The 12,256-nt window shown below is 65.0% G+C and overlaps 1 protein-coding gene across 1 annotated transcript; it reads right to left on the bottom strand.

Annotated features, from left to right (window-relative positions):
* Window positions 1–2,943: 2,943 nt before the first annotated feature.
* Window positions 2,944–11,287, bottom strand: PANX2 (pannexin 2; the record flags this gene model as incomplete). The annotated part of the gene is made up of 3 exons (XM_079714864.1): window positions 2,944–3,266; window positions 3,628–5,058; window positions 11,062–11,287. The coding sequence occupies 3 exons, from the start codon at window positions 11,285–11,287 to the stop codon at window positions 2,944–2,946; spliced, it is 1,980 nt and encodes a 659-aa protein (XP_079570990.1).
* Window positions 11,288–12,256: the final 969 nt, after the last annotated feature.

The raw sequence follows: 12,256 nt of genomic DNA, 5'->3' as shown, positions 1-12,256 counted from the left end.
GCCAGGCAGCGCGCCCCACGGGTCTCTGGGAATGTCTCCACTCTGAGCAGAGCCCCTGAGTGTGCATGTGCAGGGGTGGGGGGCCGGTCTGGGCTCCAGCCCCACTCAGGGATTGCCGGGGGGCCCGTGGCAAACACTGCTGCCTGAGGTGAGTGGGAATTGGACTCCTGGGTGGGCACAGCAGCCCCTACCCCTTCAGGGTCACCTTGGCCCCCAGTGCCCGGCTCACCACCACCATGGATCTGGCTGCCCATGTGGGACCGAGGGGCCAGGGGCTCATCCCACCCTGCAGGACCTGGTCAGTCTGCCTGGGTCCTGTGGGGTCCCTTCCCCAGATGAGTGGAAATGGTGAGTGCCAGCCCAAGAGGCAGCAGGCCATATGACCTGGGATGCTGGGCTGGGGACAGTGTCCTGACCCGGGTGAGGGTGAGTGCTTTCTGGGGACAGGGGGCATGAATTGTACCGTTTTGCCATCTGGGGCCGTGCTGACCCTGGAGAGACTGCCACTCCCAGAGTCAGCCAATTCCTAGAGACAGCAAACAGTTTCACAAGCAAACCAGCCATCCACAGCCCCAGACCATCCCTCCTCCATGAGGTGCTCTGTGTCCTCGGGGCCACCCTCTGCCTGCCCCAATCACCTGGGCAGCCCCTCCGCCCTGAGCCTACCGAGATGATTCACGCTGGCCGGTCCTGAGCCTGCTCACCCTGCCTCCCATCTCTCCCTGCGGAAACCCAGTGGAGGCTCCTGCCCACGTGTCCCCTCTCCCTGCCTCCTGACTGGCCCTGGGGCCCCCTCCTCTTGGGACCTGTGATAAACTGTCTTTGCAGTGACAGTCCTCTCCTGATCTCTTGGCTTCACCATACCTGAGTGATGATAAAAACCTACATCTAAAACCCAAGTTGGGGGACTTCCCTGGTGGCGCAGTGGTTCAGAATCCGCCTGCCAGTGCAGGGGACACGGGTTCGAGCCCTGGTCCGGGAAGATCCCACATGCCGCGGAGCAACTAAATCCGTGCGCCACAACTACTGAGCCTGCGCCCTATAGAGCCTGCGAGCCACAACTACTGAGCCCGCATGCCACAACTACTGAAGCCTGCACGCCTAGAGCCCGTGCTCCGCAACGAGAAGCCACCGCAATGAGAAGCCCACGCACCGCAACCAGAGAAAGCCCATACGCAAAAAGAAATAAATTTATAAAAAACAAAAACACCCAAGTTGGGATGCAGCCCCGGATGATGGATCAACTGCACTCCTGGAAAGCCCCGCCTGCCCAAGCTCAGGGCTGCTCCAGGGAGGGGCCTGCGGAGGGGCTTCGAGGAGGCCAGGCCAGTCAGGCCTCCACACGGTGCAGCAGGTGGTCCCACCCTGATCTCGGCTGAGCCCCCTTGTGATTGAGGCCCGCACCCCACCTGGTCTAGCCCCCAGGGGTTTCTGGCCCAGCTGCCCCAGCCACCTGCCTCCAAGGAGCCTCTCTTCAGACCCTTGGGGTCTCCTGCTGTGGCCTATGGGGTGTGTGACTCCTTGGTGCACGCCCGGGACCAGCCTCATCCCCACCTGCATCCTGGGCCTGGTGAGGAAAGCGCCCCCGCGCCCGCGATCCCCATGACACGAACGCCTCCAGAGCACATCAGGGGCACCCCTTCCAGGAAGCCCTCCTGAGTCCTGCCAGTTCTTGCTATTCCCCCCAAGTGTACCTGGCAGCCCCTGCCCTCAAGCATCTGATGGGGGGGCCGGCTTCCTGGGGGGGGCTCACTCCATCTCCACTGAGTCTGTGTGAATCATCCTGTGGCCCAGAATGCACGCACGTTAGCTGGAGACCACGGTGTGTCAGCCGCATGAGGACTGTGTGTTCTCATTCAGCTGTGGATGCAGCAGGGCCCCCAGGCGACCTGGAGGGCATCGGGGCGCCTCCCACGGCCCTGCCGCCCCCCGCCCCCAGCACCTCCACCCCGTGCAGGTTGGGTGGAGGCCCTGGACACAGGAGGCCTCAGCTGGACCACAGGCCTCCGGCAGGATGGACCACTCAGGACTCAGGGGTATCAGAATAATCTTTATTGATATGCTCGGTGCTACCTTGTTAATACTGTCACGTTGTCGCCGTGGCTGAGGTAATAGGGATGGCCCCGCCCAGCGCCGGCCCTGAGCTCCCACGGAAGCGTGGTGGACCTTCGGGCGGGGGGGTGCTGATGGCCTTGGAGGGGACGTGGTTATTGCGTTGGATTCCTGCCCTCACTGGCACGCTGGCGCCCTCGCCCAGCCTCACCCGTGCGCACTCACGCACACACTCGCACACTTACCTCTAATGCACACACCCACTGGCACGCTGGCACCCTCGCTCTCTTCCGCACGCTCCCACACTCACACACACAGCATCCTTTGTTTTGAATGCATCTGAAGCCTCCTGGTAATAAATATACTCGCTAGTTACAGTAATCATAGTAAAATAAAGTACAGGTTTGTCGGGATACGAGGAGAAAGTGCACGTTGACCTTTGACTGGAGGGTGGCCCCTCCCACCGAGGGCTCCCGGTCCCTGCAGGGGCAGCCCTGAGGTGCCACCATCCCCAGCTCCCTCCTGAGTTGTCCTGCCACTGCCCGGCCCCTCACGGGCCAGCGTCCCAGGCCTAAGACAAAATCAACTAAAAAAATAAATTCTTCATCTCACAGCCGAGCGCCTGATGCAGGGGAGGGGGGTGGTGGCTCTGGGCCTTTCTGGCCACGGGCTCTACGGGGGTCATGGCCAGCCCCTGGCCCAGCCAGCGCCCCGACGATGCCATCTGAGGGGCCGGGTAGGCGAGGTGCTGAGCCCCGTGGCATGCGGACAGGAGGCTGGGGTGTGGGCCGTGCCGGGCGAAGCAGAGGCCGCGTCCACGGGGGCGCTGGGGGCAGTGGCGCACTGCGGTCATGCAGGGGGACCTGCGACGGCCTGGGCAGCCCTGTCCCCTCAGAACTCCACAGCACTCACTGCTGTCCTTGTCTCCTCAAAAGTGGCAATGAGGATCTGCTGGGGGGGAGGGATGGTGATGAGGCTGCCCACATCAGGGGGGGCTCGGGGGGCCCCGTCCTCCTCCTCCCGTGCCTCATACAGGGTGCTGATGTGCAGCAGCGGGTGGGTGGCGTTGCGGCTCAGGATGGCGAGGGGGTCAGGCTTGCCCAGGCTGGCTGGCGACAGAGGGGCCGTGGCGGGGGCGGCGGAGGGCGAGCAGATGTGAAACGGGCCCCCGGAGGGCAGCGCGGCCCGGGCTGGCTCTGCGGGGAGCGGTGCATCTGCAAACAGCCCAGAGCACAGAGCCTCTGCAGGCCCCTCTCCCCACCTGCTGCCTCCCCCCTCCTCCCGCCTGGCCCGCTCGGGCTCTGAAGCTCCCATACACAGCGGCCGGCCTGGCGGGGGGGTGGGCTCTGGCCGCCCCAGGAGCAGAGCGCCCGTTTCCAGAACCTTCTCCAGGTGCCAAGCAACCTTACCGTGTGTCCCCGCCAGCCCTTCATCCCGTGTGCGTCACAGGGCCCTCGAGTGAGGGTCCCGCCTGTCGTCACCCCAGCAGCTGGCTCCCCTGCCCACCCCCTGCTTCCATCCAGCTGGTTCAGTCCTTAACCCCCTTCACGCCCCTCCAGCCCTGCCCATCCCTACCTGTGGTGGGTGCCGCGGGCAGGCCCAGCTTACACTCCTCTGCCTGGGACAGGAAGCCTCCTTCCTGGCTCCGGGAGGCTGGCAGGGCGGCAGGCATGGCCTCGGCCTTGGCCTTCTTGGTGCCCAGGATGTAGGGATGCACGTCCAGGGAGAAGTGGCGGGCATGCTTCTTGTCGGGGGGCTGGCCCGTGTCGCCCCCGCCACCCTTATAATGGTGCGCGGCGCGCGCGCCCGCGTCCAGCAGCGGCGCGATCAGCGTGTCGGTGGCCGTCTTGCGGCGCACGGGCTTGGGCTTCTCGGCCTTGCTGTTCTCCACGCGCATGATGGCCAGAGGCTCCTTGAAGGGCTGGGGCAGCGGGTTGCTGGTGGGGATCCACTTCATCTTCTTGCGGGGCCGCTTGACCACGGGCGGCTCAGCGGCGCCCTCGGGCTCGGCGGGGTTAGCGCTGGGGTCCACGGTCTGCACGCCCTCGTCGCGCACGGTGGGCGTGGCGTCGTGGTTGGACTGCGCAAGCGCAGCCAGCAGCTGCCGCACCACGTTGTCGTACATGAGGTCGCTCTCGTTGGTGATGAAGTCCAGCCGGTTGAGCGACTTGATGTGGTCGCGGTTCTCGTTGCAGAACATGGCCAGGATGTTGATGTCGCAGAACTGCGAGCGGCGCCACTGCCGGCGGGTCTTGATGCCCACCTTGTGCAGCTTGTCGAAGATGAAGTTGCTTTTGCGGAAGATGAAGAGATGGACGAGGTTGACGAGGATGATGAGGTTCATGGAGCAGAGCAGCGCGACGTCCACGCCCGCCACGATGCGCTGCAGCTGCACCGACGGCAGCTTGCAGGTGACACGCACGGCCGGGCCGCCCCCCGGGGCCGCGCCCAGCGCGCAGGTGAACTCGTTCTGCCTCTGGGTGGCGTAGTAGGTGCACAGGTAGGAGATAGGAGCCACGCTGAGCAGCAGGATGAGCAGGTGCCGCGCCAGGTAGAGTTTGGCCAGGAAGTTGCTGCGGCCGCGGCGCTCCAGGTACTTCTCAAACAGGTTCTGCTCGGGGCTCTTCTCCTTCTCCGCGTTCTCGATGATCTCACGCCGCTCGCGCTCCGTGATGCCGGGCCCCTTGGATTGGATCTGCTTCTCGATCTTGGGCGCGCGGCCCTCGGCAGCCCGGTGGTAGCAGTTGTCGATCTCCTGCAGCAGGAAGTTGAGCTCGGAGGTGAGGCGCGTGGACGCCAGGAACTCCCAGCCCAGCGCGGGCACGTACATGATGGCCGCGAAGGCCAGCAGCGAGTAGGGCAGCAGCTTGTGCTCAAACAGTGATGGCCACAGGCTGGCGTCCACGCCGGGCAGCGCGTCCCGCAGCTCCGTCCAGCAGTAGCCGCGGGCGTACAGCGCCTGGTCGCGGGTGAAGTTGTGCGGCGTGTAGCAGTAAATGGGCTCCTCTGGGGGCAGAGAGGAGAGGGGGCTGGGGGCGAGCCGGGCATCGGACCCCTCCCGCCTGCCCCGCGCTGAGCCCTCTTCCGCACATCTCAGCGTGCTGGCGTGGGTCTCACCCCGTGTACCCCGCCCCCCACGTACTGCAGTCAGCTGTGGCACAGACACAGGTGGGATGGGGGTGGAGGGTACGGCCGTGCCCACCCCGCCCTGGGGGGCCGACCTACACTTGGAACCTCAGGCCCCCCTCCGAGTGCCATAACGTCCCCATGTGCACACAGGGACGAGTCCCAGAGAGGGCGGCACAGGCCACACCACTCAGCTGGGGCTTCTCTTCCAGTGGCACAGCTGGACCAGCCCCCAGCCTGGCACTGCCTCGGCCTCCATCTTGAGAAGGGCAGGTGTCCTGGCCAGGTCCTACCTACCCAGAGCCGGTTACGGTGGCACAACTAAGGAACAGCAAAAGTGGCCCTGCCTGCCCTTGAGAGTTGAGGAGTGTCCCCCCAAGACCCACTGTCCTGGGGAAGGGCAGGCCTGGGGTCCCAGGACACTGGGTGGGCAGGGGCAGTCACCCCGGGGATCCGACAGGAAGGACCCACCACCCAGTCCACAATGTCACGCAGGAAAAACGGTCGTCACTGAGCTGTCTCCCCCCAGGTGAGGACAGGTGCCAACCAACAGCTGAGAACGTGGGACGCTGTCTCCACCGACCCTGCCCTCCAGCTGGGCCTCCCGTTGAACGCTTCTCAGAGAGGAGAGCTTGGCCGGCTCGGAGCCGTCCTCAGGGCCAGGCGTCACCGTTCATGGCCCCTGAAGACCGGGCCACTCGACTGTCAGGCCAGGCTCCAGTCCTTGTCACCACACACCGGGCACGTGTGCCCTCTTGCAAGTGGCAGAGCCCGGGCCCCCTGCCCAGAGGGCAGCATCCCAATGACAGGAGGTCACTGCCCCCAGCCTGACCACAGCTAGCATGCATGCCAGCCTGCCCTAGCCTGGACCCTCCTCGCACCCCGAAGAACGGCCCCCAGGGTGGGTCCGTTGAGTCTCCCTCTGCTCCAGCTTACGCCCCTCACCCCACGAGGCTTGAGACCAGGAAGCAGTGGGGACCAACGCACCTGTCTGTCTCTGTCTGTCTGTGCAGGCCCCTCCCAAGGCCTGCCCCAAGTTAATCCCAGCCTTTGAGGGCAGGAGAGGCAGACGGTCACTGCTGGTGCCTCGCAGGGGCCGAGGGGGCCGGCTACACATCTGGGCACGGAGACCCCAAAAGTGCCTTCGGTCCCAGGCACGGAGGTCACCTGGCCTCTTACATACGCAGAGCCCCAGCCATTGCCAGCAGCGTGACAGCCCCGCACCATCCTGAGGGTTGAGGGGGGCTTGAGGTGGGCCTCAGGATCGCCGGAGTGGGGCCCACAGCTCGTTCCAGGTGGTGTGGTCCAACGGCCATGGCAGCGGGACCTGGGGCTCCACGTGGCAGGCACTGGGGAGTCACGGAGGGCTGGGGGCAGGAGTGACGGGCAGTGAGCTCTGCTCAGCTGTGGTGGCGAGGCCAGGGGCTCCGTGAGGAAGCTGTGCCAAGGGCACACGAGGGACGGGCTTGGCCGAGGATGGGGCTGGGTCAGGAAACGCTGGTACGCAGAGCCCAAGGCCCCTGACGAGGACACAGATTGGGGCCTAGTGGTGAGTTGGGCTCAGAGAACACGGAAAAGGCACAGGATCCCCCCTCATGGTTGAGAAGATAGCATTTTATTCACTTGCTTTTTGTCCTCACAGCCAACTCCAGGCCAAAGAAAGGCAGGCGCTCTTCTCTGGGAGAATAGGACGGCGGGGAGAGGTCCCTGGGACCCCCAGGCCCCTGGTCCAGGCCCCAGGGGAACTGGGAGGGTGCCGCGGCTCTGGGGCACGGAGGGGGCCTGTCCCCTGGCGGTGAGTGCTGCAGGCACAGGGGAGCTGGTTCACCCGTGGATGGAAGCAGGGTCCCCATGGGTCCCCACATCCTCTCACGTCTGCCACAGCCCCCTGGCTGCTGGGAGGGGAGGAGGGATGAGCCCTGGCTCAGGAGAGGCCCAGCTCCAGGGCCCCTCAGGCTCTACACCGGGGTCTCTGTCTTTCCCTGACCTGCAAAGCAGGTCCAACAGCCCAGCAGAGACCGGATGTGTCATGCCGGTGCCTCAGGACACACATGTGCAGTGACCCTGGCCCGGAAGAGCTGCAGCCGCATGTCCTGACTTGAGCTGCAGGGGCCTGGGTGCTGGGCCGGACCCTGGTTGGGGGTGGGGGTGACCGCTGAGCCAAGGGGCCTGGGCACCGGGCGCTCAAACACTGCAGTGCCAGCATGGGTGTCCGACAGGGACCCGCAGACCCAGTCAGCTCACCCAAGGCACCTTTCCTGATGGCACTGTGTGGACTCTGGACCCGAGCGCCCCTGGCTATGCCCCGAGAGGACACCGGGGCCAGGGTCCTCGCAGCCCCAGGTGCTCCCAGAGACCCCGTCGTGGAGCACGCAGGGCCGACTGCGGTGCCGTGGAGAACATCGAGCCAGAGCAACAGCCAGGGCTTGCGAGGCCGCTTCGGGGAAGAAGCCGTGTGTGCGATTCCGAATTCGCTGCAATTCCGGGGCTGCTCCCAGTCCCCAGGCCAAGCCCAGCCCGCGACAGCGTCCCCTCCCAGCTCGAGCGCCCCAGTTCCCTTGGAGACCCTGCCTGACTGGGGGTAGAAGAGGCACACCCGTTATAGGCATCTCGGAGATGTCGAGGGTTTGGTTCCAGACGCCAGCGATAAAGCGAAGATCGCAATAAAGCAAGTCACACAAATTCTTTTCTTTCCCAGTGCATATAAAAATTATGTTTATACTATACTGTAGTCTATGTCTACATGCTGTATGTATGTCTAAAAGCCAATGTATGTACCTTAATTAAAAATACTTTATTGCTAAAAAATGCCATCCACCGCCTAAGCCTTCAGCGGGTCGTAATCTTTTCGCAATAGTAACGTCAAAGACCTGCTCACAGGTCACCGTAACAAATGTATTAATAAGGAAAAAGTTCGAAATATTGTAAGAATTACCAAAATATGGCACAGAGACACGAACTGAGCAAATGCTGTTGGAAAAATGGCGCCAGGAAACCTGCTCGTCGCAGGGTTGTCACAAACCTTCAAATCGTGAGAAACGCAATATCTGCGAAGCACAATAAAACGAGGTCTGCCTGTGTTTGGCTATTTTAGGAAAAAGCAGCTGTTGGTCCCCTCTTCCCAGGGCCCACATAACATCTGGAGAAACCAGTAGCCCTTCAACGCCCCACTCCCCCGCCATCCTCTTTCGGCCGTGCGCCTGGCTGACCCTCCATCCACCGCTGAACGCGTCTGCACAGCGGGTGTGTCTGTGGAGGCACTGGGGCCTTCCCGCCACCTGCCACCCTCCAGCCTGGGGATGCGCACAGGCCCCGGTGTTCAGGGAGGTCCCCGCCTGGCCGGGTCCTCACCGTGAGCCCAGTGGCCAGCATGTACTTGCCCGCGTGTCACCAACAGGCAGACACATCGGACCCCCGCCCCCTGCGCCAGGGCACCAGGTGAGGATCTGGGCGCTGGGTGGGCTGGTGGGGGTGAGCGCCGGATCCCCTCGAGCCGAGCCGGGCTCCAGTGGATGGGACATGGATCCTTCCAGCAGTGGCAGGACATACTCTGGGCTCGGAACCTGAAGATGGATGGTGACCCAGTGCTGAGGGGACGGGTCGGGTGTGCTCCCGTCTGGGGGTGGGGGATGCAGCTGGAGGGGCCTCCAGCGCCCCTTGAGGGTCAGAGCTTCTGACCTCGCTTCCTCTTGCCCCCCTTTGGTCCACAGCAGTGGTCCCCTACTGTCCTCAGATCTGGAGAAGGGACCCGGGGAGGATTCTGAGCTCTGTGAGGAGCACCAGGTAGATGGACCCTGATCCAGGAGAGGAGAAGAGGCAGCCGCCACTGCCCCGAACGGCGGTGGGAGCAAGGGGACTGCACGGCCTCAGTCACTCAGCAGCGGGAGAGCTCGTGAAGCCACTGCCACCCCCCATTTGCTCTGTGACCTGGAACAGGATTACCATGGGGCAGACCTGGGCCCCGCGCGCCAGACATGCTCCACCGGCTGGATTTTGGGTCGCAGGGTGCTGGGCTGCAGGACCGGCACCCGCCTGCCCTGGCTCAGAAGGCCTGCCTTGCCCTCGCTAGGGAGGCACCGGGCCCCTCCGGACCAGCATCGGGCCCAGGCGTGTCCCCAGACACACGCAGGTGGGTGTGAAAGGGCAGGCGACACAGGGAGGCCAAGGGTACCGCCAGGAGCAGAGATGAAGGACACACTTGGGGAGACCCAGCAGCCCAGCCTGGCTGGATGCAGAGGTGCTGAGGCCCCCCCACACATGGGGGGAGCTGGTTCACAGCAGAATATCAAGGTGGGGGCCCCGTCACAGGAGGTCGCCTGACGGCGACTGAGTCCTGAGCCTGCCCACCATGTGCATCTGGAGTGGGTAGGATTGTTCCCCCAAAAGATGTTCTAGCCCCAAGCCCTGGTACCTGTGAATGTGACCTTGTTTGGAAAGAATCTTTGCAGATGTGATCAAGTTGAGATGAGTCACGCTGGATCAAGGGGGCCCCGATCCAATGACTGGTGTCCTCATAAAAGGAGGGAAATTTGGATAGATACCCAGGAGGAGGTGTGAAAACGCAGGCAGAGATCAGGTGATGCGGCCACGATGAAGCCAAGGAAGGCCCAGGACTGCGGAGCCTCCAGAACTGGAGAGGCAAGGAGGGACCCTCCCTGGGGCTTCAGGAGCATGGCCTGCCCACACCTGGATTTTGGACTTTGGGCCTGCGCACTGTGAGACAATAAGGCTCTAGCGTTTGGGGTCACAAGTTTGTGCTAACCTGTCAAGGCTGCCCCAGGAGACACCTGTGCACAGCCTGACTTCCCCCCCCAGGCTCCTGGGGAGCGTGCTGACCCCGGGAGTGACCCACCCGGGGGTGGGACGAGGCAGCCTGGACAACGTCCATTCTCAGGTCACAGGGACCCCTAACGGGTGTCCTTTGTGCAAGGAAGCCTGTCCACGTCCCTCAGGGGAGAGTCGCCCTCTCTGCCACGGGCTGATGGGCTGTGAAGGGGCCTCCCTGGACATCTGGGCCCTGAGACCGCTTGCCAGCCAGACCCTGCGTGGGGGGCCGTTTCCCGTCTCCAGCCGCCCACGCACCTGCCGCGTGTGGACCCTTGGTCCCCGGGAGCCCACTCTTCCTTCCTGCCTCACCTGGGGTCACCTCTCCTTAGGAGGCCCTCAGGTGCTCCCCAAATGCACTGAATCTAATCAGGACCACATCTGTCAACGGCAGCTTCAACCTCTCATCCCGTCCACGCTGCCGTGGACACTGCCCTTGTCTGGTTTCTTCTTCTACCTGCATCAGCCTCACAGGCGCTGGGCCTGCTGCTGAGGCCAGGAGGGTCCACTGCCCACCAGTGCCTGCTGCTCCTCCAGGCCCTGCCTGCCCTGGGGGGCCTCTGCCCAAGACCTGCCCAGGCTCCCAGTGCCCCCCCACCAACCGACCAGAATCTGCCCACTTCTCAGGGTCTTCATCCCACCACCCGCCCCAGGACCCTGCCCAGAGGCCGTGCTTTGGTGTCTGCTGTCCCCATCACCTGTAACTTCCTTTTTTGGTCCCCACCTGGCGACTCCTCCTTCCCTCAGACCCTGCCCACTCCCCCTTCTGGTCGCCCCTCTTCCACGACAGAGCCCACGTCTCCTTGATGCCTGGGACCGCCGGGTCTGCCCGGTGTGAGCCCACGGAAGGTAAATTCAATACATCGAAAGAGAGGGGTCAGGGAGGCAGCCCCAGCGACCGGCGACACATGCAAGGGCGGGGAAGTGTTGAGGGTCTGCGGGGAGACCCCGGGGCACCGCCCACACTGCCGGCCCCAGTGGGGAGGCCCGCGGTGGCTGGCACAGCGAGGGTGGCCCGAGAGGGCACGCGCCCCTCCCGCCGCGCGCCTCCGGCCTCACCTGCGAAGTTCTTGGTGAAGACCAGGGTGACCAGCAGGATGGGGACCAGCACGGTGCCGATGGTGACCACGCGATCGAACGGCAGCTCCAGCTTGAGCTGCAGCAGCAGCGCGGCCAGGGCGCCCGCCTTGTCGTCCTGCGCGCCGGGCAGGATCAGCTCGCGCAGCTTCTCGCCAGCCAGCAGCGCCGTCGCCATGTCCGCGGACGGCTCCAGGAGGTGGTGCATGGGGGGCGCGGGGGATCCGGGGCGCGGGGCCCGCGGTGGGGGCGGGTGGCGCTCCGCCGCCGCCCCCCGGGGCAGGGGTCGGGCCGCCCGGGCCGGCGCGGGCTGCGGGGGGCGCGGGGGCCGCCGCCCCCGCCTCGGCTGCAGCCCCGGCGCGGCCCCGGCGCGTCTTCCCGGCGGGGGCGGCGGCGGGCGGCGGCTGCGGTCCCGCCGCGGGGAGGGGGCTGTTTACCTGCGGCGACGCGCGGCGTGGCTCCGCCCCCCCACCCCCACCCCCCCGCACGCAGATGCGGCGCCGGCGATGACTTGGCAAAAAATATTTAAATTAAATAAAATGAATGAACAATGACTGGTTCTTCCTCTTCCTCAGGGCGGGGAGGAGGGGAAGCCGACTGGGAGGCTCCCCTCGCCCGCGGGTCGGGGATGGCTGCACGCGGTGGAGATGCGGCGGGGCCGGCCGCGTCCTGGGCCCCTGTCTTCCAGCCCCGCGTCCGGGAGCCGCCCCGCGGAGAGGGGTTCCTCGTCCGCCTCCCGCACCCGCTCTCCGCTCTCTACAGAAGCCTGGCCGCCACCGTGGGCGCTGAGGCTCCCACCCACCCGGGCTGCTGCGGACACAGACGGGGGACTCCACCCCCCCCGCGGGGCAGCCGGCTGGCGGACGCTGCGGGGCGTCTCCTCATGGCCTCTGCACTGCAGCCGTCGCCCCGGTGCCCTCCCCGCCGCCCCGCCGCGTCACCTCCACGCGGTCCCGCGGCCTCTGTAGCCCTGCACCTCCTCCCCATCACCCCATCCGTTTGCCTTGGTCAATGGCATTCTCCCGGTCGGCCTGTGCCTGCACCTTCCTGACCTTTACCCCCTCCACTCCGACACCCCCGTGCCCACCCTCAGGCACCACCCCTCTCGCACCCTCCTGGGTTCGGTCTCTGGTGCAGAGCCCAGCTGCCACCTTCATGCAGATTGCCTGCAAGACTC

This window comes from Hyperoodon ampullatus (genome assembly GCF_949752795.1).
Source record: "Hyperoodon ampullatus genome assembly, chromosome: 11".
Lineage (NCBI taxonomy): Eukaryota > Metazoa > Chordata > Mammalia > Artiodactyla > Ziphiidae > Hyperoodon > Hyperoodon ampullatus.
The sequence above is the reverse complement of the archived record's forward strand: the minus strand, read 5'-3'. Positions and strand labels throughout refer to the sequence as shown.